Source organism: Microcaecilia unicolor, chromosome 3, assembly GCF_901765095.1.
Source record: "Microcaecilia unicolor chromosome 3, aMicUni1.1, whole genome shotgun sequence".
In the NCBI taxonomy this organism is placed as follows: domain Eukaryota; kingdom Metazoa; phylum Chordata; class Amphibia; order Gymnophiona; family Siphonopidae; genus Microcaecilia; species Microcaecilia unicolor.
The window spans coordinates 183,237,739-183,264,873 of NC_044033.1; the positions used below are offsets into that span (position 1 = coordinate 183,237,739).

Below are 27,135 nucleotides of genomic sequence, written 5' to 3' on the forward strand. Positions count from 1 at the left end.
TAAATTACAAATTGAGAAAAATACAGGTCAGGTTATATTTCTATCCTCTACCATCTTCTCAGTATAAAACTGTGCTACCATCAAGGGTCATTACCTGCAACAGGATGGCGCCCACACCGACATCTGTTATACCATGCAGTAACAGTGGCAGAAAGTGATCATAAACTGAAGAAAATGATCTCATTTCAAAATGGCAGGTCTGAGCTAAACTCACAAGGGCCTACATTGCTGGAGACAAAGGACAGTGGCTGTCCTACCTTAAAAGGAAACAGCAGGGGGCAATCTACCCATCAACACACACATCTGCCAGAATACATTCCAAGCTTTGAGATATTACCCCCTGTAACAAAAAATGGAAGTCAGTAAACAGAGTGGGACTACACGAGCACACAACCCACATACACAACCTTGTCTCACTGCAACTTCAGCTCCTGTCCTCCTACATGCCTAGAAAAAGTTTGCCAGTTGTTAAATCCACATGGCAATCAGGAAGCAAACAGCATCGGTGAGGCAACTCCTGCAGTTTAAGGCACAACTGGATGAGGAAGTCTCAACTCATATGCATGAACAGCTGTCTACTCCCACTTGTCCTCGGGTACAAAGCACACTGGTCATGCGCGGAGAGTGGGCGCAGTAGCTGTGAGAGGCACTGTGGAGCCAGTGTCATAGTCCAGGTCGATAATACTCTGGATATTGGTGCCAAGGCTGCTCAGGGAGGTGGTGCCAGTGACTGACTGCCGCTCCCGCAAACTCTGGATGTAACTCTAAAAGAAAGAAAGAATGAGCAGAGAATAATCCATCAAAAAAACTGCCAACCCCTTGCCAGTTTCTGCCATGTTACCCCACTGAGGCATAACACAGGATGTCTATGACAAATACGATAACCAGTTTTTTGGTTTTGACTGAAACCAAGTCTGTGGCCAAAATACAACATTCGGTTTCAGCTAAAACCAAAAGTTGTCCCAACCCCAACAGGAACAGCACCCCCCCCCCCCCCGGGCCCATCCATAGGCTCCCACTGCCACACCACCCCCCCAGCCTATCTCATCACCTGGTTGCCTAGTGACATCAGGCTAGGACTAATCCCAGTCACTCTTGCCCATCCTTTAGCCTCAGTCAAAATGGCTGCCATGTTTTCCAGCAGCATTTTGAAGCAAACTGGCATGACCCAGGGGAACATAGAAGAAAGTTTCAGTTTCACATGAAAAAGCAGTGGAATGTTCAGCTGAAACCAACAGCAAAGCCAAATATGGATTTCAGGCCAGTTTTCAGAAGCCAAAACCGAAATTCGGTCAGCCTCTAATCAAAGTTGGAAAAGATGCCTGTTTTACAAATGCTCCCATTTACAACTCTGAACTTTAATTCATTTCTAGCTTACTAGGACCAATGTTTGGGAGAGCATTACAAAAAAAAAAAAAAAAAAAAAACCTCTCAACAACACTGCACGAACTAAGCATGCTGGGGATTGCAAGTGTTGGTGGCTGGAGGCACACTGCTGACTTTCTCGTTCGAGACAGTTAAGAGGAGGAAGGGGTGACTCAGGCAGCGGATTTCTTTGGCTGGCGGGGCATCAGCATCCCCATCAGCAAAGGCATGATATCTAATGGGGGGGGGGGGGGGGGAGAGAGGAAGTGCATGCCCACCCCCCACCCCGTCTATCCCTGTGGCCAATGGACTGCTGGCTATGCCCTGTGATTAATCGCAATTAAAATTTTTAATTGAAATGCGGCCCTATCATTTTGTCCAGCAATGACATCAGGCTCACTGGTCTACAGTTTTCTGTTACTTCTGGAATGCTTTATAAAACTGGTGTTATATGTTGGTCAACCTTCAGTGTTAAGGTACCACACTTTTTAGTTCGATTAGTACTCTGGAATGTGTGCCATCTGGTCCAGGTGATTTGCTGCTTTTTAGTTTTATCAGTTTACTCTATTACATCTTCCAGATTAACAAATTTGTTTCAGTTCCTCCAACTCATCACCATTAACTACCATTTCTGGCATGGCTATGTCCCCCACATCTTCCTCAGTGAAGACTGAAGCAAAGAAATCATTTATAGTCTTTTTAGTTCTAATAGCCCCCTTTCACCTCATTTTACCATGCTGGCTATCACTTGGCCTTTCTTAGAATTTTCTTTAAGTATGTGGAATAGATGCCTGGACTCCTAGTATGGTATTTTTGAACATCCACACCTGATAAACTTTGGTCACCACAAAAAAAAAAAAAAAAAAAAAAGAGCAGCTGCATTTTCCTCATTCTATTGTAGTCTTTTTGAAAGCTAAATGCCAACATAGCAGATTTCCTGTACGTACTCACTCCAGTTAATGTCAGATTTTATCATATTATGATCATTGTTGTCAAGTGGCCCCAACACTCTTAGCTCTTGTACCAAATCTTGTGTTCCACTAAGGACCAAATCTAGAACTGGTCCCCCTCTTGTAAAGTTCCCAAACAAGCTGCTCTGTGAAGAAGTAATTTAATTCAACTAGATAGCACTGAATGTCTGTAAGGATCTGTAGACAACAGAATACCTGGCCTTGGTCACACAAGCCAAACAAATATATCCTGTATTTTGGAGCAGGTCTAAGTTAGTACAAAGTAAAAAGAGCAGAATATATGAAGACAAGAGTTAATTTGAAACCCCAAGAAGCCAAACTCTGCAGGCAGCCAAACACCAGAGAAATAGAAAGATGCATTTCCTCCTGTATAGTGCAAATTAAGATAGCAATGTCTGTTTCCCAGACATAGTGTAGTCATTAACTGGAAAATTATTTTCTACGTTTATTCTCTGGTGACTTTCTAATCATATTGGCTCAGTATGGTGTACAGTGCTGCGCATGCCTTGTAGCGCTATAGAAATGATAAGTAGTAGTAGTAGTAAGTGAGGAAGAGTAGAGATTTAGGCGGCTTAGGAAGGGAATGAGCCAAGGTTAGCACAAGCCTTAGGCACCCTAGGCAAACAGCCTTTCATCCCTGCAATTAACTTTTAGGCCCCTTGGCACCCCCCCCTTCAAAACCACCCGTTCCAGAATAACCTGGGTAGACGGACTGTATGAAGGATGACCACCTTTCCTGATGGCTTTATGCATGTGACTGGAGCTGTTTTGCTTTGAAGGCAGCTGTCTTTTGGTGCCTCCACATCATTCCCCCCCCCCCCCCCAAATCTGTTGACCTAGGCAAATGCCTATTCCTGCCTAATAGTTAAATTGGCCCGATTGAAGACCTAAAAAAAAAAAGGAAGAAGTAGAATATACATGGACCAATAGGTATGAAGCCCACTGGCAAAATCACTTGCCATTATACAGGTTCTCCTAGCCAATGGCCTCCATAAAATTAAAAATTCTGGGCAACGGCCCTACTCTGGTCCTAGGTTTACCATATTCAGGCAGAAGACTTGCCAGGTCTGCAGGCCCACCCGCCTCCCTTGACCAAAACTTGTGCCCTAGGCATATGACTAGTGTTCCCATGCCATGAATCCTATAGTTCACCAGTGTCAGTGTATCTCCAGTATACCTTTCCCCTCTTCCTACATCCCTCACCCCAGTGCCAGAACAGCCTCAGTTATCTCCTCACCGGTGCCAGTATGTCTCCAGTGTACCTCTTCGTGGGGTTGGCCTTTCGCCGGTATGAGCCATCCTGCTGCACCGAGCTCTGCCTTTTCTTCACCTCTTGTTGGCGGATCCGAAGCAGCTGTAGTCGCTTCTGCCGGTGACTCAGTATAACTGTACGGATGATAAATTGGAATGAGACAGGGTGGGGGTGGGGGAGGGAAGTACCAAAACATTCAAAAGCCTAGCAGTGCTCTGCACTAAAGAGAAATTGTTCGACTTCCTCACACGGAAAAATCTAGATTCAAGAGGCATCACACCTGTCCTAAATCAGGGACAGTTACGTCATTGACAGTTGAGACTGGTCACACCTGAACTGCATCTCCTGAGGATCCTAAAATTGGCATTTTTTTTGTACTGCTTTAAAACCTTGCATTGCGAGACAGTCAAAAGACCATTATTGGCCCTGATGTTCTCCATTTGTTTATCTGGTCTAGCAGCCCTGAATTCCACTAGCTTCCAATTAGCCTTCTCTTACTCAGGCCCCAAAGCAGAAAGGCTCATGGTAGAGCAGCGCGTGGATGTCTGCATGCATGGCTTCTACTGTCCATGGCATGAGAAAATGGCATGTAAATTTTATGCGGGGCAAACCTGCGACAAATATGTGTGTGTGTGGGGGGGGGGGGATGTACACTTGACACATGTGCACCAGGTTTTGTGGTAAGCACAAACCATAAAACACAGTGAAAGCGCATATCAGCGCCTGTTCTGTGCCCACATACGAGCCTCTCAAATGTCAAATGCAAGGCTCATATTTTATGTTCAGAACAGACGCCGATGTGGGCTCTCACTTTCAGCTTTGTTTGGACAAGCACACACAGTTACTTATTTTCTCTCTAAAACGTGCACAGGCGTCCTTCAGCCAGGGCTGCCGAGGGGGGGGGGGGGGGGGGGGGGGGGGGGGCTCTCTCCTGCTCTTGACAGGACCCGGGTGACCATGTCCCAACAGTAGCAGGAGACAAAATTCTGGCGCCTGGCCCCCCTTAGAGGCTGGGGAGGAACAGACACAGGGCTTCAGGGCCTCTGGTTTAGCTGGCAAGGCCACGGGGATCCCCAAGCCCCGCCAGCAGCTGCCTTCCTCCAGTGCTGTTCGCTGCCGCATTGCTTCCCCTGTGGCGGAGAACTGTGCTGGAGGAAGACTTCTGCTCGCAGGGATTAGGGACCCCCGCCAGCCAAAATATGAGGAGCTGTGGCGGGGGGGGGGGGGGGGGGGGGGGGGAGGCAGGGCAGGGCAAAATGTGCCCCCCCCCCACACAGTTTGGCCTTCGCCCCCCTCCCAATATTTGTGGTCTTCCTAAGCAGCGGCAGCAGTCCTAGGAGGGGGGGCCCTGGCGGTCCTGCCCCAGGCCTGGCTCAGTCTCTCGGCATCCCTGCCTTCAGCTTGCATAACAAGACAAAAAACAGCACTTAAAAAATGTGAAAAAGATTAAATCCTTCCCCCCCCAAAAAAAAAAAACCACACCCCAAAAACCCACCTTTACACTACCCCAGACCTTCACAGAAAAATTCTCACATTGTGTGCTGCCCACTTTTGACATGTATACTCTCTCCATTGCACAGAATACCTTAATTGGCCCATTAGCATACATTTAATACAATGTTCACCGTGTCTTCCCACACATCATTCCTCTGTGCATTGCTCTGCACATTACAACCCTGCAGACACTTTCTGCATCGGCCCTTCAGTTTTAGTCATTACCCCTTCTCATCACAGGGACACTGAGAGGGGCTCTTTACAGAATTTAGTAGCTGAACACCTCTCCCCTGCCCCCACAAGCTGTTCGAGAGCAGAGTCCATATCAGCTGAATTCTGGCTCATAGCAGGGAGCAAAGTAACCCAAGTGTGTGAATGCCACTTGGTCTTGCCCTCCCCTCTGGCACCAATTCTTCCCTGACCTCTTGGGACAGAGCAGAGCAGCAGTTGCAAATTCAGAACCAAGCCTCACTCCACAGATTAAAATCTCAAAGTTTTTACAGAACTCATAGCAGCAGCAGAAGTGGGTGGGAGGGAAGAGGAGGAAGAGGATCCAGTCTCAACGTTCACATTTCTAGACCATCACATGTATTCACCAACTGTCCACTTAAAATCTAGATGTGCACAGAAGTTATTTTAGTTACTGGCAGAGTAAAGTTATACTAGGGCACCAACAGGCTTTGGTGTCCTGGGAGCCCCATTTGACCAGTGAGGATTCCCTGGGGATAGCTGCCGTCTGTAAATTTACTAAAGAGTGTGTGTGTGTGTGTGGGGGGGGGGGGGGGGGGTCCAATGTGTTTCTTACCATCTGTATGTGAGAAGCCTTCTGCTGTTATCCTCCACTGGACCACAATTCCCAGAATGCTGAGCACCGGCCACACTCCCAGGATCACCCAGCTGTACCAGCACAATGGTTCCGACGTGGCCACCCGAATTCGGTCATACAAGTAGTGAGCCAGCGCCAGCAGCTCTATGAAGTAGTCCACGCAAATCACCATGATGGCAGCCCCAAAGGTGGCCGTGGAGATAACCGTGAAGAGTTTCTGCCACTGCAAGGTCAACACAGCAAACAGCATGGCCAGACCCATGAGGAAGCCTATGGGCACCCACACCGTATGTGGGTGATAGAACTGTTCCATGACTAAGAGAGCGGCGCTGGCCAACAGAAGTCCCAGCAGTAGGCCGGTCATGAAGAGTCCCACACTACGTACAAGCATGGTGACCAGGCCACAAAGTACACCGATACCCAGGGCGATGCCCGCGCTGACCTCCAGGCTTAGCTGCGTGTCCAAGATCCGTTCCTTGTAGCAGAGCAGAAAGATGACAGCTGACCCGAACAGCAGGCCTGACAGGAACATGATAGCTTTGAAGCAGCGGTAACCTGGAAGACAAGACAGGGTAATTGGAAGCTGCCAAGTCCTCTGCACCAGAACCCAAGTGCCCTATGGGAAGGCTATTATAACAAACTTTGAAACAACTGTAAACAAATGGTGAGGGGCATTCCTCCAGCCTCTTGACATCTACAATCTAATGCCAGGGACATAGCTAGCCGGCAGCTCCTAGATGGGTTATTTCGCCAAAGTGATGGGAGGAGAGTGATAAAACCTAAAGGAAAGATCTCCTGTGCTACAGAAGCAGTCCCTGGCCAGACTTCTATGGTCTGTGTGCTGAAAGTGGCACAGAGATGCAGGGCCGCCGAGAGACACTCAGCTGGGACCAGGGCAGGACACTCCCCCCAGGCCACCGCCTGCCCCTTTTGTCTCTGAATCACTGCTGTGCTGCTCCCTCACTCTGTCCTCCCCTGCTCCAGTGCTCTAGGAATCGGGACATGGATGATTGCATTAACACGATATAGCGTTAATGTAATCATCCGGTGGCACACAGGAGGGGACAGACTAGACCCGTAAGCAGGCAGGAAGAAGCTTGTCGGAGCCGAACCCAGGAAATTTTTTCCCCCTCCCCTCCCCTCAGCAGACCTGACTTGATGCTAGTTTTATTCCACCTTGCTGGGCAGACTGGATTGACCATACAAGTCTTCAAGTGCTGTTTACTCTGTTACAATTTCACCCAGCCTCCAGGCCAAAGCTTTACCTTAGGTGGCAGCACCATAGCGGCTTCTGTCAAAAGCAAAATAAAAGATTGTGTGTGTTTATGGCTGTCAAAAGACCCATCAGCATTGTACTTTTACCCACGGAAGGCTGAGCAATTTTCCCATAGCCCATTCATCCTGGTAAACAGCTTTCTGGAAAACTGCCTTCATTATGTACACACAAAACAAAAAACAAAGCGTTAAAACTATTTACAAGTCTGATGTCAGATTATAATTTTTACAGGATTGTTCTGTGAAAGCAACCATGGCTGTTCATGTTAATTATTAAAGGGGGGGGGAGGGAGGAGGAGGAGAAGACAGGGAGTGAGCAGGTCCATAACAGTTTGAAACCTAATAGACGGCATTGAAAGGCTGAGGGTTGGCTAGGATGCTTAACATCTTTGTATCAGTCCTGAAAAATAAGCCTGTGATGCATAGCTGCAGATCACATGGATTTGAAGCTGTGGAAAGAGACTAGCAGCTAAGCAATAAAATTGGGGGGGGGGGGGGGGAAGAGAGGCATGCTGAACCACCTATACCGTGAAATACACTCAGATGATACATTCACAAAACAGTAGTACACTATCATATTTTCAAAGCACTTAGCCTTCCAAAGTGCTAAGTGGAAGGCTAAGTGCTTTGAAAATGAGCCCCTATAGGAAAAAAAAAAAAAAAGGCAAGGAAAGTGCATTGAGCATGTACAAGGAGTCTGGCAAAACATCCAAAAACATTGCTGCACACTTCAAAAAAAAAAATCACAAACCTGCTTTATGCATTTGGCCTGTCCACAAAAATCAACAGAATGCACCCAGGACATGTTTTTGGCATGGGAGCCCAGGGTGTGTCACTTTTACCATCTAAACATTATCCATGAGGGGGAAGCGTTCACAGGATCCTGACAAGAAGCTTTCCCCTAACACGCACCCTGTGATCTGAAACCATGGTATGCCCTCCTGGCCTCTCCACCTCCTTTCCCACACAGAAAGTGCCAGCAAGACTAGAGGCACATTTGTAACTCACAAGGGTTTCATCACATATCTTACATCGCTAACAGCCATGTCTAAAGGCAGAACGCTCCATTCTGGCATCTACCATTCACAACACAAACGTCTCCAGAGGTGGAGGAGCCCCGAGCTACATACCCAATAGGTTGTTCCTGGTACCTGCTCAACATTGGCCCTGCCAGGCCACGTTCAGTACAGTGTTGCAGCCCAGTGTGGGCTCTATTGGGTCACTGGTTAGATGGAGGCACCTTTCAGGAAGAACAGGTCGAGAGATGTCAGAAAAGCAAAGAATTCCCCAGCTTCTAAAGTTTGGTGCCTCTTTCCTAAATATTTTTCTAAGTCCGTCATCACAAAAACCTTGGCAGAGTCGCTGCTAGGCTAGATAGAAAGCTTTGATTGAAGCTCAGGGATACTATTGCCAAACATGACCTGCATAAAAGCAACGGATGTGCAACGGAAGCAAGGCTGCTTCAACTAACTTAAGGCTCCATTTAGAAAACACTGCTCTGATCGACCAAATATTTGCTGGTTATGTACCCCTACGGTATAGCCTTTGCAGCACTAGATGTGGGGCCTTTTAATGCTTCTGCTGCACTATGCCAAGGGCATATAATCTCCGCTGGTGTGCGATGTCCCCAAATGGTCCACTGGACAAACAGCAGCAGTGGAGGATCCTGTCTCAACATCCCGTGAATACAGTCCTGTGTGTCTCTTGGGCGATACCATGTTTGAGCTTGTGGCAGAAAGCAAGCTTTGCTTTGGCCCGTCAGACATGTGGGCAAGGCAGAGGCTGTATTGTGAGAAAGTCTGAGCTCTTCAGTACTGGGTTCCCTGAAAAAAAGCTAAACCTCTACTGGTGTACAGGTTTAAAAAACAAAAAACACCCCACAACAGGGGGGGGGGGGGGGGGGAGAGACCACAAACCAATGTTCATTAAAAACATAAAAATGCACATCCCTAAGATTCTGCAGAATCTATTTCTCAAGCAACTGTCTTCATACATGACAACTCCCCCTCTTCCTTATTCTTCTCTTCCGTAATTCGGTTGTGATGGAGGCCACTGGAAAAGCCCAACTCATGAGGTTCAGTTTTGGCTGTAGTGGGTTTGTAATTGGAGGGCTCTTTCAGAGTATGGAGTAAGGTGCATTACTGTACGTACTTGCCAGCCTAGCTCTCCATGAGTTCTAAGCTGCTTTCTAGTCACACACGCGGGGGGGGGGGGGGGGGGGGGGAATTAAAATCTGCCTCCCCTCTCCCTAGGTGTAACTACAGGAACCAATTTTTCAAACAGACTGGTGATGTTCAATGCAAGTTACCCCATCCTGGACATAGTGGAGGAGTTTACTCAACATAAGGAGCACCCTGAGCATAATATGCTGTCTAGACCTGAAGAAAAAGCAGTCAAACTGGAGAAATTAGATTTTTTTCCCTTTTAACCAAAAGCACATATTTATGTATGTTGGTTAGGCTGTGCTTTTTTTTTTTTTGTAATTAGTTTAGGGTTGGGTCAGTGAATGGTGTACAAGTACAGGAGTCTGGTTGCATGTGTACAGTACAAATGGGAGCATGAAGGGTGGTTAAGAGGGACATATCTGGCAAGTGAGTGCTAAATTGTACAGCCAGGATCTGGCAAAAGCTGACCTTTGACAATTATGTAAAATGTGTCTAACTGCTTCTTGAAAAACTCCAAAGAGAAAAACACTTTCAAATCCATGTCACATCAGGGAGTGCTGCGGAGGTAAAATTTCTAGATGTAATAAATGTATAAGTCTGTCTGGCATCTGTCGAGTAGGGACGGTCTCTTCATGTTCAACTGTACAGCACTGCGTACATATAGTAGCACTACAGAAATGATAAGTAGTAGTAATAGTAAATGACTTTCTTGGAGCAACTGGTCCAGAAGCCAAAAAGAGGGGGAGCTATTTTGGATCTAATCCTTAATGGAATGTGGGACATAGTATGAGAGGTAATGGTGTTGGATCCACTGGGAAAAAGTGATCATAACATGATCAAATTTCAGCTGATACCGGGAGTGAAGTCACTAAGAAAATCTATTGTAGCAGCTTTTAATTTTTGAAAGAGCAACTATGAAAAAATGAGGAAAATGGTTAAAAAGAAGCTAAAATGATCGGCAGCAAAGGTTAGGACTTTAAATTAGGCATGGACCTTGTTTAAAAATACCGTTGTGGAAACCCAGAGTAGATGTATTCCATGTATAAGGTGGAAAAAAGAGCAAACAGCCAGCTTGGTTAAAAGGTGAGGTGAAAGAGGCTATTAGAGTCAAAAGAAAATCCTTAGAAAAATGGAAAAAGGATCTGAATGAAGAAAAGAAGCAGCAACATAAGAAAAGCCAGATGCAAAGCATTGATAAACAAGACTAAAAGAGAATAAGAAGAAAAACTTGACGTGGAGACAAACTCATAGTAACAATTTTTTCATTTATATCTGAAGCAGGAAGCCTGTGAGGGAATCTGTGGGACCGTTAGATCAGAAAGGAGCACTCAAGAAGGGCAAGGCCATAGCGGACAGATTGAATGAATTCTTTCCTTTGGTCTTTACAGAAGAAAATGTAAGAGATCTACCTATACTGGTGAACCTGGAAGATGTACTGAGCCAAATTGACAAGTTAAAGAATGATAAATCACCTGGACCAGATGGTATACACTCCAAGGTACTGAAATAACTCAAACATGAAATTGCTGATCTGCTGCTACTGATCTATAACCTGTTAAAATCGTCCCTAGTACCTGAAGACTGGAGGATGGCCAATAGGATTCCGATTTTTAAAAGGGTTCCAGGGGTGATCCGGGAAATTACAGACTGGTAAGCTTCATACTAGTGCTGGGGAAAATATTGGAAACTATTATAAAGAATAAAATTACAGATGACCTGAACCGGGAGTTGGGAAGGGGGTGGTGGGAGTTGGGTTAATAGCTGTTTGCAGGTAAGTTCTCTATGTTATTTCTCCTGCTTTTTTTTTTTTTAATCTTTTTCAACCCTAAGGATGAACGAGGGAATGGATCCTCAGAAGCTAAGCCGAGATTGGGTGGTGGGAGGTGGGGATAGTGCTGGGCAGACTTATACGGTCTGTGCCCTGAAAATGACAGATACAAATCAAGGTAAGGTATACACAAAAAGTAGCACATATGAATTTATCTTGTTGGGCAGACTAGGTGGACCATGCAGGTCTTTTTCTGCTGTCATCTACTATGTTATCCTATTCCATGCCAATGGAAAGAAGAGAAAAAAACAAAACAAAACAAAAAACAGCACAGCTTCCAGGATCTTCCACAGGAAGAAGATATGGAAAGAACCTTACCTTCTTTCCATTAGTCCTTCCCATTATTCCAGAACCTGCAGGTAGAGATCGCCAACTGAAAATTGAGCTGAGACATTCTTGGCATCCAGTTCAGCTCCTCTGAATATATGTAGACAAGCAGTAAGAATAATACTCAGAATAAACACAAGCCTTAAACTCCTTGCTAACCTAACACTAACCAGATGAGCAAACGTGTTGACCTCTAATCTCTGGAGAGTGTCAACAACCAGAAAGGGAAGCACCATGCAAGGTTGACAGTCATTATTTGGCCCATTACTTTTGCACTGACTAACCATCTTAAACCTCAGGCAGGCCTCAAATAGTGGGAAGATCTAATGGAAAGAAAAAAATCATCATCCGGTAAGACCTACTTTCTCCTTCCATTACATAGCTTCCCTCTATTCCAGTACCTGTGGGATGTATAAAAGCAATCCCTAGAGTGGGCGAGATTCTGGCACCGCCACTGCTGCCCCGAACTCGTTTCTGAGCACGCCCCAACATCCACTCTGTAGTGCTTGACAAAGCTATGTAGTGTTGACCATGTTGCTGCCTTGCAAATATCTGCCACACACAGTAAGGTAGTCTCCACCCGGGATGTTGCCCATAAGCCTTGTAGAATAAGCCCACGAAGACTGAAACCTGCTTCTTCACAAGCAAATAAGCTGATGCAACAGACACCTTCAGCCATCTCTTTGAGAAAATTTACTGCAAGGATCAAAACACATGAAATACATACACACTAATAGAATTGCATCAATACACTCTTCTGAATCCTCTTCCCCATACTTTCACCACACTTAAAACTCTACCCACAGATAAAATTCTTATACCCTAATGCCCTCTTGCTATTGTTCTATCGCCCTATTTCCCCATTGTTACTCTCCATTGTTCTATTCCCAAATGATATCTTGACTTTGACTTCCCATAACTCTTCACAATGTAACCCATATAACCATACTGTGACAAATTGTATTTCCATCATTCACAATGTATTGTAAGCCACACTGAGCCCGCAAATAGGTGGGAAAATGTGGGATACAAATGCAATAAATAATAATAATAATAATAATCTAGCAATTGTGGGCTCAGAAGCCATCTGTTTACCAAAAATCACAAACAATACCATAACTAGAACGATTGGAGTTTTGATTTTGAATGAGGACTATGCACATCAAGAAGCTTCAAGGAAGAACACTGAGCCTCTTCATTCTCTCTGCAAAAGGATGGATGGAAGCTCCACTGATTGATGCAGATACCACTTTTAGAAGAAAGGAAGGAACAGTGCACAGGAGACCCCCATCTCTGAAAAGCAGCTTACTCTCCCTCCCCCCCCCCCCCCCCCCGGGAAGCTCCAGTGACAGGCCCTTTCCATCCTCCACCTACTCCATGGCAGCTTCTCTCTCAATCAGTTTCCTCTCCATCCTTGTGGCTGGGAGTCACCTGGAAATTATTATTAGCATTTGTATAGCGCTACCAGACACACGCAGCGCTGAACACCTGATACAAAGAGACAGTCCCTTCTCAAAAGAGCTTACAATCTAAGTAATACAGACAAACAAGACAGTTACGGGTGAGGGAAGTAATGGGTGAGAAGGGAGGAAGGGACAAGGGGAGGGCAATTGTGACTAGGAGCTAAAAGCAGCAGTGAAAAGGTGGGTTTTCAGCATAGATTTGAAAACAGGTAGAGATGGAGCTAGACGTATAGGTCCAGGAAGTCTATTCCAGGCATAAGGTGCCGCGAGAGAAAAGGAGCGAAGCCTGGAGTTAGCAGTGGAGGAGAAGGAGGACAAGAGATTTGTCAAATCTCTCCCCCCCCTCTCACAGCTGGAGGGAATTACCGTATTTTTCGGACTATAAGACGCACCTAGGTTTTAGAGGAGGGAAATAGGAAAAAAAAATTTTTCCTTTTTCCCTCCTCTAAAACCTAGGTGCTCCGGTGCGTCTTGTCCGAGTTTTGGATCGCCGTCCCCTACTTACGCGATGCCATGTTCCCTGGTGGTCTAGTGACGTCTGGGCAGGAAAGAGCCCCCTCTTTCCTGCCCATCGCGCTGCTCTCCGTGCTCCTGACTGCTTCCTGACGGTCTCGGCGAGATTCAAAATGGCCGCCTCTTTCCTGCCCCGACGTCACTAGACCACCAGGGAACATGGCATCGCGTAAGTAGGGGACGGCGATCCAAAACTCGCTACCTTCGGACTGTAAGACGCACCCCCCATTTTCCTCCCAAATTTTGGGGGAAAAAAGTGCGTCTTATAGTCCGAAAAATACGGTATATACTGGGGATGCAGCTAAGGGACTGAGCTTCACCTCCCCTTCTCCCTCTAGTGGGGAAGGGAGTAACTGGCTCCCCTAGCACCGAGTCACTGCTCCCCCTGCTGGGGTCAACTGGAAATCCATTCCACCCTTTTGGGGCTACCCTCCTCTCTCCTGCTTGCAAGGGCTTCTGGGAACCATAGTTCAGGGATTAGCTGCTTCTCTGTGGGGCCCCGAGTGCTAGCTTTGTCACAGCACGCATTGCAATGCCACAATGCCAGCTGGCGGGTCCCTCAGCAGGAAAACCGCTGAACTGTCTCCACGGAGTCACCATTCACCCCGAGTGACATAAGCGCAGCATAGCACAGTCTCAAGCGGTGAGTCAGGATCCCTGCACTTGCAGTCCTCCAACTGTTCGACTAATGTTTGACTCTGAACTTACCACTTCCAGCTGCTTCCCTCAAGCTCAGTCTCCACAAGTGTAACCACAGATGAGGGAAAAAAAAATCCTGATTCTTGGGAGGTTTTTGTGCTGGAAGAGAAGATCTTCACAGGAAACAGGTGAAGGGAAGGAAGAAGTAAATTCACGGGCACCATAGACCAGGATCTGAAGACCTCCAGATACGATTCTGTAGACGCAAGCCACCCACAAAGCTCAACTAAGGTCCAGCTGTCCCAACTGGACCAGGAGCAAATATACAGAACCAGGAGGCTGAAAAGTGTGTCCATCCATCTGCTGGAGATAGAAAATACTAAGGGGCTGGAGTGGATGCCAAGAAATGTCTCAGCGCCCGTTTTCAGTTCTCTATCTCCACCTGCTGGCTGAACAACAACTATCCTACAGGTTCTGAAATAGGGGGAAGCCATGTAATGGGAAAACAAAACAAACACAATCTTACAAGAGATGAGAGCTGTGCAGCCACAAAAAGACCAAACGAATAGAAGTAAATCCCTTTGAGGTTAAGGCCTCAGGAAGATAAGTGGGAGCCACATGCAGAGCACAGCCTAGTCATGTGTTATAGGGGATGTAGTAGGGGAGTAGCCCAATGAATAGGGGCGAGAGCTGGGGGAAAACAGGGTTCAAATTCCACTGCCTCTCCTCATGACTTTGGGCAAGTCCTTAACCCTTTGTGTCAGGTAGAATGTAAGCTCACCAGTACAGAAGAAATCTCCTGTACCTATATATAACTCACCTTGAGCTATTACTAAAAGTGTGGACCAAATCCATAATCCCTTCCCCCCTCTTACACACATACAAAATAGTTTTCTAGGCTTATTCAACTAATCTTTTAGCTTCTTTAAGTACAATTCAGCAGCCAAATATCCCGGGGTCAATATTCAAAGCAATTTAACCGGCAAGAAACAGCTCCTGGCCGGTTAAATCACTTGTGCAGGGCTATCCGCTCATATTCAGTGGCACTTAATGGTTAGTGCCGCTGAATTATCACCACAGAATGCTAAACTCAAAAATCCGGGGGGGGGGGGGGGGGGGGGGGGGGGAGAAGTTGGCACTTATGCAGTTGATGTTCAGCACTTAACCACCTAAGAAATAGCAGGCCGCATAAACCCAGATATACAATGCAAGTGCCCAGACATGGCCCGGCCTTGACTATCTGGGAATAAAACCAGCGCTGGGTAAAGATGTTCACCACTACCGGCTGCATATCAACCCCCACCACCATTTAGAACAGTCACCAAAAAAAGGGAGCCCCATGTCTTCAGGGGGCACAGAAGATACATTTTCCAAAGCTAACAGGGGAAAGCCTCCCACAAAAGGACATCCTATATAATAAAAAGCACCTCCAACGTTCTGAAACTGACTCCATGAATGTGAAGCCTTGAAGCATTCGTGCTCCTGCTGTATCCATCTCCTGAACTGACGTCATGTACTTCCGGGTTCGTCACAAACAGCAGTGACCAATCACTAGAAGGGAACGCGATGACACACGCATGAGGGTGTCATCACCCCTCCCTCCAAATTTTAAAAGTCATCTTCACTTACCAAGTCGGGTTTACGGCGGCCGGCAGCAGCGGTAAAAGGCGTGCAGGCTCGGCCCTTCCTCTCTCAGCTCTGGGCCCGCCCTTGCGGAAACAGGAAATGAGGGCGGGCCCAGAGCTGAGAGAGAGAGAGAAGGGCCGAGCCTGCACGCCTTTTACCGCTGCTGACGGCTGCCATAACCCCCACTTCGTAAGTGAAAATGACTTCTAAAATTCATAGGGAGAGGTGCTGGAACTGGAAGGGAGGGACGACGACCCTGGAACTGGGAGGGAGGGGGGTATCCTGAAACTCGGAGGGAGGGAGGAAGAGAGGGAGGGGAATCAAACTCGGAGGGAGGGGACGAGCGACTCTGGAACTCGGAGGGAGGGGGGGAACCCCATGGCACACACTCTCATTCTCACACACAGTCTCTCTCACACAGACACACTTGCACCCAGTCTCTTTCTCTGTCACACACACATTCACTCTCTCAAACATACACACTCCGAGGAAAACCTTGCTAGCAACCGTTTCATTTGTGTCAGAAACTGGCCTTTTTTTACTAGTATTCTATAAAAGCCACAGAGCATAAAGGAATAGCTTCCAAACCTGTCCTGGGGTCTTCCCAGCCAGTTAAGGTTTCAGGATATCCACAAGTAAATCTCCCATGAATATTCATTGTGGATATCCTGAAAACCTGACTGGCTGGGAAGCCCCCAGGACAGGTTTGGGAACCACTGGTACAAGAACATAATTGCCCTACTGGCTCAGACCAACAGGCCCATGTAGCTCAGTATCCTGCTTCCAACAGTGGCCAGTCCAGATTACAAGTACCTGGCAGGATCCCAAAAGGCAGCAATATTATATGCTACCAATCTCGGGAACAAGCAGTGGCTTTCCCCAGGTCTACCTTACGGTTTATAGGCTTGCCTCCAGGAATTTGTACAACCCTTTTTTTTTTAAGGTCCAAGAAAACAGCAAACTACACTGTACCCTGCCACCAGGATAGAAATGTCCCTGGTATCACCAGGACTTGGGAATTGTTTCATTTATTTTCTTAATGAGTGGAGGAGTAGCCTAATTAATTAGTGCAGTGGCCAGAGAACCCAGGCAACAATCCCACTGCAGCTCCTTGTGACTCTGGGCAAATCACTTAACCCTCCATTGCTCCAGGTATAATTCAATAAGTACCTGTATATAATATGTAAAACTGCTTTGATGGTAACCACAGAAAGGCAGTATATCAAGTCCCATCCCCTTTCCCTTACTGTGCATAAATTTTCCTATTATCAATTAAATTATTAGGCCAATAAACCATTTAGATCTATATCAAGATGGCAAAAGATAAATTATGCATAATACCCCAGAACCATCACTGGTAAATTTTAAGTAGGAAAAAAATTCAAGTATGATAAAGTCTAACTGTGGAAGACAAAATAATTTAATTATGTGGGTTTGTGTGTTCTGTGTAAAACTAGGGAAGTTCTTGACGCTAGCTTTTAGAAGCAAGCAAAGTTTTCCAATGAAGGCTGATGGGACTTCATAGTATTAGTTCCCCCCCCCCCCAACAAGTCTAAGACTGGCCCCCCCAACACAGGTCACTCACCGAAGAAGTTGTAGACGATGCCAAAGAAGCAGCACAGAGCACAGACTATGGAGGGGACCAGGTCATAGTGGCGCTCCAGCTCCAGACTACAATGGCTTTGCAGGGTCTCCTCTCCTCCTGTCTCCACAGACTGCAAGTTATAGTGTCGGGGGTCAGAGGTCAAGATGAAGGGCGAAAGGTAAGATTCCATGGTGACAAAGGGAGTGGAGGGTCAGTCACGCCTCAGTCTCCAACCAATCACACTGCAGAAATCTGTGAATAAAACACACAGGAGTGAGTGCAATATGCAGGTTTTGCACATACAGGAATGACTAGTGGAGGTGCAGTAACAGACATGGTAAAAATTAGAACATCGTGCTAGGGCAGAAGTAGTACATCCATTCTGGTTGATTTGTGGGAAAATGAGGGAGAGAGAAAAAAAAAAAAAAAGTTATGTTTGGTTTCTCTACAATGAATTTACTGCCTTTTGCCTCTGAAATACTGGGGATCCTGAAGGGACTACACAGAAGTCCAATATACATTTATAACATTTGTATCCCACATTTTCCCACCTATTTGCAGGCTCAATGTGGCTTACATAGTTCCGTAAAAGGGGATTACCAGTTCCGGAGAGGAGAAATACATAGTTGAGGAAGAGGAGACAGAGGCATATTTTCAAAGCACTTAGCCTTCCAATGCTGTGAAAATAAGCCTCCTAGTGGATTAGGTTACAGGAAAGAAAGCTTGTCTTGCGATAAGAACTGAAAGGTATTAGGTTAAACTTCATTCATGACAGATTAACTTGAACAATTAGGAATATTAAACTATAAATCAGGATAATTTAGCATAAACAATTAAGACATAAAAGAATACATTTTTGTATTAGGTTAAACTTCACTCATGACAGATTAACTTGAACAATTAGGAATATCAAACATATAAACGGCAAGTGACCGTACTCACTTGCAAATGCGCAGTACAGACTTCCCTCTCTGTCCCGCCCTTGCGTCAAGACGTTATGACATCAGAGGGCGGAACAGAGAGGGAAACGGAGTCGGACTGTCGGACGCTGCCGCTGGAAATGAACATCGTGCGTACCAACCTCCACCCTACCCCCTGCCACTCCCGCCTCCCCTGCACTGACAGCGCAGCTATTCTGTGGTAGAAATATTATGGCATATTACCATGTATCGGCATCTGCCTGCCGTTTGAACACTCCCATGGCACAGGCAGTGTTTGTCTCTCCTTGTCCTGAGCAGAAAGATAAGACCCCTATGAGGATCCCAGAATCTCTGCATGATATGAAAGCACCCTTACATCAGCAACTTCCATCACATCTGCTCCTCAAGCAGTACGGGAGGGGATTCCTATCACTTCCTCTACCTAATAACAACGCTGAGACAGGAGGCCTGAGAGTCACACACTGTATACCTTGCTCCAGTCACCCACTAGTCCACGTTTAGAGCAAATTATGAATCGGTGGCATCCACTGTTGAGAAGGGTGGTGCTTTGAGAGTCCTCCTGGGTTTGTCTCCTAGCTGAAGCCCTGGTCCATAAGAATCTGTGTTCACTGCCCTCTGGTGGCAGGAGGGGGAGGGGACAACTACCAACCATTTGGTACCAGACTCAGATTCACATATCAGATTCCTGTTTCCTAGATGAGGATTATTGTTCCAGTGGCTGGCCGATGAGGCTAGAAATGATTAAAAACAGGAGAAACCCCCCTTGATAGCACTTAGCATCACCATTACACAGATGCATCAGACAGTAAAAGACTCTCCCCCCTCCTCTGAATAACCCAGTCAGCAGCAGTGGAAAATCTGACAACTGCATCTTGCAAGCCAGAGTTAGTGCTAAAAGCATTTTTCCTCCTCTTCTCCCTCCCTCAACATCTGGCTCCCACTCTGCAACTGAAGCAGCACATGTGAGAACAGCTGGCTCTCAGTGAGTGCAGGAGAATATTCTGAGAGCAGGATCCACAGTGCTAGAGAGCTGTTTTTTTTTAGGAGGAGGAACAGAAATTAGGGAATATCTTCTTTAAAAAGACATCCAGATCAGGTTCCTAACCCCACCCACCTCCACATTACTGGTTAAATTCTGAATAAAAAAAATAAAGCAGTGTAATTGCCCCATTAGTTTTGCTTGACTCTGAATAAGTCACATGATGAGAATGAGATATGTGTTTGTGGGAATCAGAAGCGTAGCTGCGAAAAGCAGTGGCACCACCACGCCAAGGAGCAGCTAATTTGTCACCCCCAAAAGATCTCCATGCCTTTTTTCTCCACCCCATCTTTGAGCTCCCTGACAGTTCCCACACGTAACTTAACTGGGTCAACAGATCCCCCTCAGTGACTTATTCCTAAAGCATCCAATTTATTCATCCCTGGAGTCAAAGCTGCCCTGACCTCCTGCTCCAGAACATGAATGCCAGGCTTGTTCACCATGCACTGCCAGTGACCCAGAAGGATACGCCAAACTCTTAGGAATGAACAGAGAGACAAGCATAGGGATGTGTGAGATAAATGCATCTCACCACCTGCATTTCAATGTACACTGGTGTAATGCCAATCTGTACACACATATACATACATCCATGAATCTCTCTCTATACACGTATATACACGTGTGCATTCACCAGTTCCAAGGCAGATTTCTCCAGGGAGCACAATAGCTTCCACTACCATCTCCCTGAAACCTGACAAGAGGGAAGGGAAAGTTCTCAGGCACAGCTCTGTTTGTATGCCCAGGCAGGGGCAGAAGGGGCCAAAACACTACCACTTCAGGGTTTAGATGTGGGTACATACTGGGAGGAGCAGAGTACCTCTGAACTTAGATCTGAGTGATTAACAGGAGCAAGCAGCAGAGTTTACCCTGGGGAAACCAGATCTCCCCTCAGACTGGCAATTTCCAAATTCCATAAGCAGTTGAGCCTGTAATTCGCCACTCCAAGAAGGGAGGGACGGGAAAAAAAAAAAAGGAGACCATACAATACAGAAGCTCAGGCCCAGCACAGTTTACAGTTACACAGTAAAAGTGCAACCTGCACTTTGTTTTTACCATTAACTACAGTGCATTGCATTTTAGATCTGCTACTGCGGAACCAACCTAGCTGAAGAAAATGAAACAGTCTTCTCTTATCACATAGCACTTCCCCCTCCACCCACATTCAAACCAAATAATATAGCTTGACCCTGCTCTGTTCCAAGCATGGGCGGCAGTGCCCCCCAAAATGAGCTGCCACCCCATTCTCCAACCCACGAGCTTTCAGCCTCTGCGAGAAAGCAGCATGCACACTGCTTTCGACCTGCCCCCCCCGAAGCCGTTCTTTCTCCTTCAACTCCCTGTTCCCGTGCAGGCGGGAAGCTGTAGGAGAGAGAAGGGCCTCCGGGGCAGGTCTAAAACAGCGTGTGTGCTTCTTTCGCTGAGGCTGCCGGTGGCTTGGGGGATTGAGGACAGGGGAGGGTGATAGCGGGTGCCACTGGAAGACTCCAGGGGGGGGGGCAGCAGAGAGAGGGTGCGGCGGCAGGAGACACGCCCCACCCTTTGCCCCCCCCAAATGAAACTGTGCCCATGGTTCCAAGACACACATAAGCATGTAGGAGGTGTGGCCTAGTGGTTAGAGCACTGGTCTTGACATCCAGAGGTGGCTAGTTTAAATCCCACTGCTGCTCCTTGTGACCTTTGACAAGTCCCTCAACCCGCCATTGCCTCAGGTACAAAATTAGATTGTGAGCCCTCCAGGGACAGATAATTACTCAGTGTACCTGAATGTAACTCACCTTGGGCTACTAGTGAAAAAGGTGTGAGCAAAATCTAAATAAATAATAAATAAATAAAGCATTACCCCATGTGGCCATCTCTGGGATACAACCCATAAGTACTTTTCTTCAGCACATAATTCTAGAATTAAAGTGGAAGCATAGAAGGACAGATAGCGAGCTACGGGCTGCATATGGGTCATTCCAGGACAGGAGGCCAACTCCTCTATTCTACAGGTAGATTTTCCAAAGTTTGGATAACCCTACAGTTGCAGCCCAGCAAGAGCTTAGTCTCTTAGCTCCGATTCATGTACTGGAATATGGAGCCTAGTCTGTCCTTACCCAACATCTGAGATCAGGCAGCTTGGAAGAGAACAGAGGGGCTGTGTGGGAGAGACCTGACTGCTTTATGAGTCACAATATTAGAGAAGATAAAAAAAAAAAAAACAGAGAGGGGGGGGGGGGGGGAGATAGCTCCCTCTTTAGCAGCCCACACAGCTACTGAATCAGCTCAAATGGCAACATTACTTCAAATGGACAATGGTTTCTCTGCTGCTGCTGTTTTCACTGTGTGAAAACAAGGACCTTGTAAAGCAGGGATGCAACCTAAACATGTGATATGACCCCACCAGAATTGTTGGCCTGTCTCTAGTATGAAGGTTGTCAAGTCCATCTTTGTTTTACCCCGCCTTGATATACACATTTTTGGATGTAATTAAATTCCTTTAACAGCAACAGGCTCAGAAGAACCATGAACAGAACGGGGGGGGGGGGGGGGGGGGGGGGGTGTTAAACCAGTACTTGTTCATACCATGTCATGTGGGCTAGGTTGGTCCTTACTAGAAAAGCTTCCATCAAAAAGCAATGTTATTTACAGACTTACCTTCATACTTTTGAAGTATACTTAAAAATGGAAACTCAGACATTTCTCAAGTAGCCAAGAGGTGTACGTTGTTAATATACAGAGCTCAGGTACAAAATACTACTGTTCTATAAATACATAGGATGTGTTATACATTATATATTTTTTTGTTACATTTGTACCCTGTGCTTTCCCACTCATGGCAGGCTCAATGCAGCTTACATGGGGCAATGGAGGGTTAAGTGACTTGCCCAGAGTCACAAGGAGCTGCCTGTGCCTGAAGTGGGAATCGAACTCAGTTCCTCAATTCCCCAGGACCAAAGTCCACCACCCTAACCACTAGGCCACTCCTCCTCCACATATATTATACAATATATACACACTATCTAATTGTTCATACACCACTCATCACAAGTTATTACATACAGATCACATACACAGCGCTGTACGGACTATTGTGTTTAGATAAAATGAATCCATACACGGCTATATAGTAATTACATACCAGATAGCGTACACAGGACTATAGTACGGCTCTAATAACAGACAACAAATACAGCAACATAAGAGACAGAAATGTGACAGCACACAGATCAATGCACTAAAAACTCGAGCCACTTTCCTATAACGAGCTGAACAGCACCAGCAAAGCTGGAAGAGTGGCTTACCAGTTTTGGCCCTTATACTGCCTCCCACCAGGCCAGCCTAGGACCAGGCGAAGAGGGGCTCCCTCAGAGCATGCCCCATTGCGCCCCAACACAACAGCAGCTCCACCAGGACCGTCACCGGACCACCGCTGCGATCTTAAAGCGGGGTGCATTTAAAGCACCTCCCCATTCCCCTCTAACAAACCCCTCCCCGCCTTCAAGCCCCAAGTCCACACTCCCCACGATATTCGTGCATATCCTGCCCAGCAAAAGGCTTCTCCCATCAGAGATCTGCAAATAATCTCTCCTGCAACAGCTGAAAGATGACATCACCGGGGCAGGACGGTACCATTTCAGTTGGAGGAGGGGGGACGGTGCAATGTATTTCCAACCCATGCGCTACAAGAGCCTTGTAAAACGCTCGGGAGAGGGGAGAATCAACGAAATACAATAGTAACATCAAAAGTCAGGCTGGAAAGCAGCGGTTTCCTTGGATCAAGCAGAACTTGCACAGGAGGGGAAAGCCCGCACCGCTGCTAAAGAGATGTCCGCTTCCAGTGCAGGATAATTACTTTATTGTGTGTGACTGAGAGAGAAAGGATCATTTATCCCGCGGCATCGCCGGGTTTTTAGGCTCTGTTCTTTGAAATGGCTGAGTGAAGTGGCCTCTTCTCTTTATTTCAGCCAATAATTGAGCCTACTGAGTCCTCCTTTCCCGTCTTGAAGGGTGCCAGTGAGATTTGAGGAGGAGGAGGAGGGGGGCATGATAACATTATACTACAGTGACGAGTCCTGCAATCCCAGCGCAAAGCACTGAGCATCTTCTGGCCACATGGATGTAAAGACAGCATACAGCAGCAGCTATAGGAGTCAATTTTTCAAAATAATTGGGATTACTAAAGTCGATTAAATAATGTCTCCCTAGATTCATTTAGCAATCTGCTTAATATATGCTTGTTGATCTTTTTGTGGCTGTGATCCCTTAATTGCGCCCAAATAACAATGTGGCACCCCCTCCACCATGGTGCAGAATAATAATGCCCTTATGGAGGGTCCACTCAAGTCGTGACCCCAAATTGGGTTTTGTGATCCCACCATTTGGACTTGACCCACTGTTTGGGAAACTCAGCCTCTGGGCCAGAGGCATAACCAGACACCCAATTTTGGGCAGGCCTGAGCCCAAAGTGGATGGGCACGGCAACCCTGCCCCCGCTCGGTGGGCTTTCCAACTAGATCCGGATTTGCCAGACAGGGTTGACCCCAATGCATGCAGAGACTTGTAGCCTTGTTTTTCTTAGGGAATCCAATAGAGAAATCAGAACCACAAGTCCCTGCATGCAATAGGGTAGGTCCAGGACTGGATCAACCCTGTCAGGCGAACCTGGATCTAGTTGGCAACTGTACCGCCCGGCATCTCTCCTGCCCCCTCACTTGATCGGGGGGGGGGGGGGCTACTTCACTCCCCCGCACACACACACCCTGTACTTTTAAATCCTTTTTGTCTTTGCCAGCAGCGAGCATCTACTCATTCCCTTTGCTTGTGCCAGCTCCCAGCCTTCCCTTTCATGGGACCAGGAAGTTGTATCAGAGATAAGGCTTGGGTCCCTGTGAGCAGGGGGAATGTGTTGCTGCTCGCTGCTGGTGAAGAACTAAAGGATTTAAAGGTACTGGGGAGGGTGCGGGGGAGTTAAGTGTCCCCTGATCTCCTGGAAGGAGCAATGCTGAAAGTCTTCAGCTGGCGGGGCTTGGGGATCCCCGCCTGCCACATAACTGCTGTGCCGCTGCTGGGTGGGTCTGAGTCCAAAGTGGGTGGGCTTGGGCCCACCTGTGGTTACGCCACTGACTTGGGCATGCCAATGTGCCAAAAAGAAGAAGCAGGACAAACCCTCTGCGGAACAACAAAGACTATGCTATTCGGTTTCGGACTTTGGCAACCGAGTTGCACTGGAATCAGGAGTCCTTATCTGCAATCTTCCTGGAGGGACTTCAGGATCAAATCAAGGATGAGCTGGCTGGCCGGGAGGTCCCGGGGCAATTGGATGCCCTGATCTCGCTTTGTGTCCGGGTAGATACCCGTTTCCAGGAGAGGGCTAGAGCCCGAGCGGATCGGCGGAAGGGACCCAGGGGTGTGTCTCGGTCTAGTCGGGGACCGTCCCCCCGCCGTGGCTCCAGAGAACCTAGGGAGACCTCTGAAGAATCTATGGTTATCGGCCGCCAACGACTGACTCCGTCAGAGAGGACTCAACGTCTGCAGGGCGGTCTTTGCCTGTATTGCGGCGAGGCTGGTCATTTCATTTGCACTTGCCTCGCACAGCCGGGAAACGCCACTCCCAAGGCGCCCTGAGGGGAGGGGTCACTCCGCTGCGGAAGCTTGTGCCTCCACAGGACCGAGGTAAAGTAATGCGTTGGGGACATTCTTTTGCATGGGCTGGACACTTTGGATTCCAAAAGACCCTTCGTTTGATTGCTCGACAGTACCAGTGGCCTCATATGAGGCAAGATATCCTTCAGTTTGTCACAACCTGCCCTACCTGTGCCCGGACCAAGTCTGTGGTAGGGTGCCCCTGGGGAGAGCTGCAGCCTTTGCCCGTCCCTGCAGTCCCCTGGGAGGAATTGTCTATGGATTTCATAACGGACCTTCCTCGCTCCCAGGGGCACACCGTGATCTGGGTTATGGTAGACCGGTTCTCCCGTATGGCACATTTCGTTCCCCTGCCAGGGCTTCCATCGGCCGCACTGTTAGCCCAACAGTTCATCCAACATATTTTCCGGCTCCATGGACTACCAGCCAAGATCATCAGTGACCGTGGAGCCCAGTTCACTTCACGATTCTGGAGAGCCCTGTGTTCTGCTCTGGGGGTTGCTACTCATTTCTCCTCTGCCTACCATCCACAGACCAACGGAATGGTTGAACGGATTAACCAGACGTTGAAGGGGTTCTTGCGGGCCTTTGTTAATAAACGGCAAGACAACTGGGCATCCCTTCTTCCGTGGGCCGAGTTCGCCTACAACCACAGTGAACATTCGGCCTAGGAGCAATCTCCGTTCTTCTTGGTATATGGACAACACCCGCGGCTCCCATCACCCATTTCCCCTGATCCCTCTATGCCCATGGTTTCTCAAACCCTGGCGGACCTGCAGGAAGACTGGAATATTACTCGAGAGCAACTACAGAGAATGGCTGCTAAGTACAAGTCATTTGCTGACCGACACCGGCGTCCTGCCCCGGTATTGCAACCGGGACAAAAGGTATGGTTAAGCACGAAATACCTAAGGCTCCGGGTACCCTCTCGGAGGTTGGGGCCATGGTACATCGGGCCGTTTGCTATCCAGTCTCGGATTGGAGCCGTGACATACTGCCTGCGGTTACCTAGTACTCTACGGATCCATAATGCCTTCCATATTTCTCTGCTGAAGAGTTTTCGAGGGTCCAAATGGCATCCACAGAAAAGAGAGACTGTTGTTCCGGAGGCTGACCCCGATCCCGAATACGAGGTGGAAGAAATTATTGATTCCAAGAGGCGTCGGGGAAAGCTGCTCTACCTGTTATCATGGAAGCATTTCGGTCCCGAAGACAACTCCTGGGAACCGGCTACCAATGTACATGCCCCGGAGTTGGTAAGGACCTTCCATGAGCGATACCCTCATAAACCTGGCCCCAGCAGGAGGGGGGCATCCGGGGGGGATACTGTCGCGTCCGCGGCTCCCCCCGGCGCCTCCGCCGTGGGGGGCGGGAGCTGGCGTCCACCGCAGCGAGAGGCAGCGATTTGGAAGCCGCGGCGGGGAGCCGAGGCCCGCCGCAGTGATGGCCGCTCAACCCGGGGCCGAGGTCGGAGGCCGGCGATTGCGGCCGCCGGTCTCTCGGTCGCCAGCTGTGGGGGCAGGGTTGGCGCTGCAGGAGGAGGCGGTACCCAGGTGCGATGGCCGGCATCCTCGTCTCTCCCGGGCGTGGGGGTCTGGAGCGCCGCCTCTGAGGTGCTGGATTGGGTGGACAGAGCCAATCAGAAGGGCTCTGTCAAATACCAGGCTCGGGTTGGTCGGCTATACCTGCGGGGGTGGGGCGGCTGATCCTGAGCAGTACTTAAGGAAGAAGACTGAGTTGAACTTTGCTTCAGGTTCTGTTCCCGAGGCCTGTTTATTGTGGTTCCTGTGTTTCTCTGCGTTCCTTGTTCTTCTGGTTTTGACCCTTGGACTGTTCCTGGTATTCCCTGCTCGCTGCCTGCCTCGACCTCTTGCCGGATCTTGACCTCGTTGTCTGCTGCCAGCCCTGACCTTTGCCCGTTTCCGGATGTTCTCTTTCTCCATCTGCCCTCTGCTCTCCTGGTCCCTGTCCGGGTCAGCTCGGCACCCCGCGGTTCCTGAAGTCCCGTTGACCGCCTGCAGCTGGGGGCTCAACCCTTGGTGAACGGCGGTCGCCGCGGGTGAAGACTTGGGGTTGCACGGCTGTTCCTTAGGGTCCCTCGGGGCCTTACGGGACTTAAGGGCTCACCATCCTTGCACATAAGACACCTATCTTCCCCACCCTTTCTTTGTTCCCTCCTATTTGTCTGGTGGGGATTA

The 27,135-nt window shown here is 47.9% G+C and overlaps 1 protein-coding gene across 2 annotated transcripts; it reads right to left on the minus strand.

Moving 5' to 3' along the window:
• LOC115465890 (transmembrane protein 198-like) lies at window positions 1–22,831 on the minus strand. Of its 2 annotated transcripts, none has more exons than XM_030196712.1 (5): window positions 22,597–22,829; window positions 17,330–17,581; window positions 5,888–6,463; window positions 3,574–3,722; window positions 1–764 (listed from the first exon to the last, which is right to left on the minus strand). In XM_030196712.1, exons 2-5 carry the CDS (start codon window positions 17,517–17,519, stop codon window positions 612–614), a joined length of 1,068 nt encoding a protein of 355 aa, XP_030052572.1. In that variant the 5' UTR covers window positions 17,520–17,581; window positions 22,597–22,829; the 3' UTR covers window positions 1–611. The 2 variants fall into 2 exon arrangements, with proteins under 2 accessions (XP_030052572.1, XP_030052573.1); XM_030196713.1 differs by having other exon boundaries at window positions 623–764; window positions 3,599–3,722; window positions 22,597–22,831.
• Window positions 22,832–27,135: the final 4,304 nt, after the last annotated feature.

Bases quoted from the DNA above. Each gene is read 5' to 3' on its own strand.
- LOC115465890 (XM_030196712.1), bottom strand. From the start codon at position 17,519: ATGGAATCTTACCTTTCGCCCTTCATCTTGACCTCTGACCCCCGACAC. The intron at 3,723-5,887 runs GTAAGAAACACA...TCATCCGTACAG, and splicing joins AGGCTTCTCACATACAGATG to TTATACTGAGTCACCGGCAG. The intron at 765-3,573 runs GTGAGGAGATAA...TCTTTCTTTTAG, and splicing joins CTGGAGACATACTGGCACCG to AGTTACATCCAGAGTTTGCG.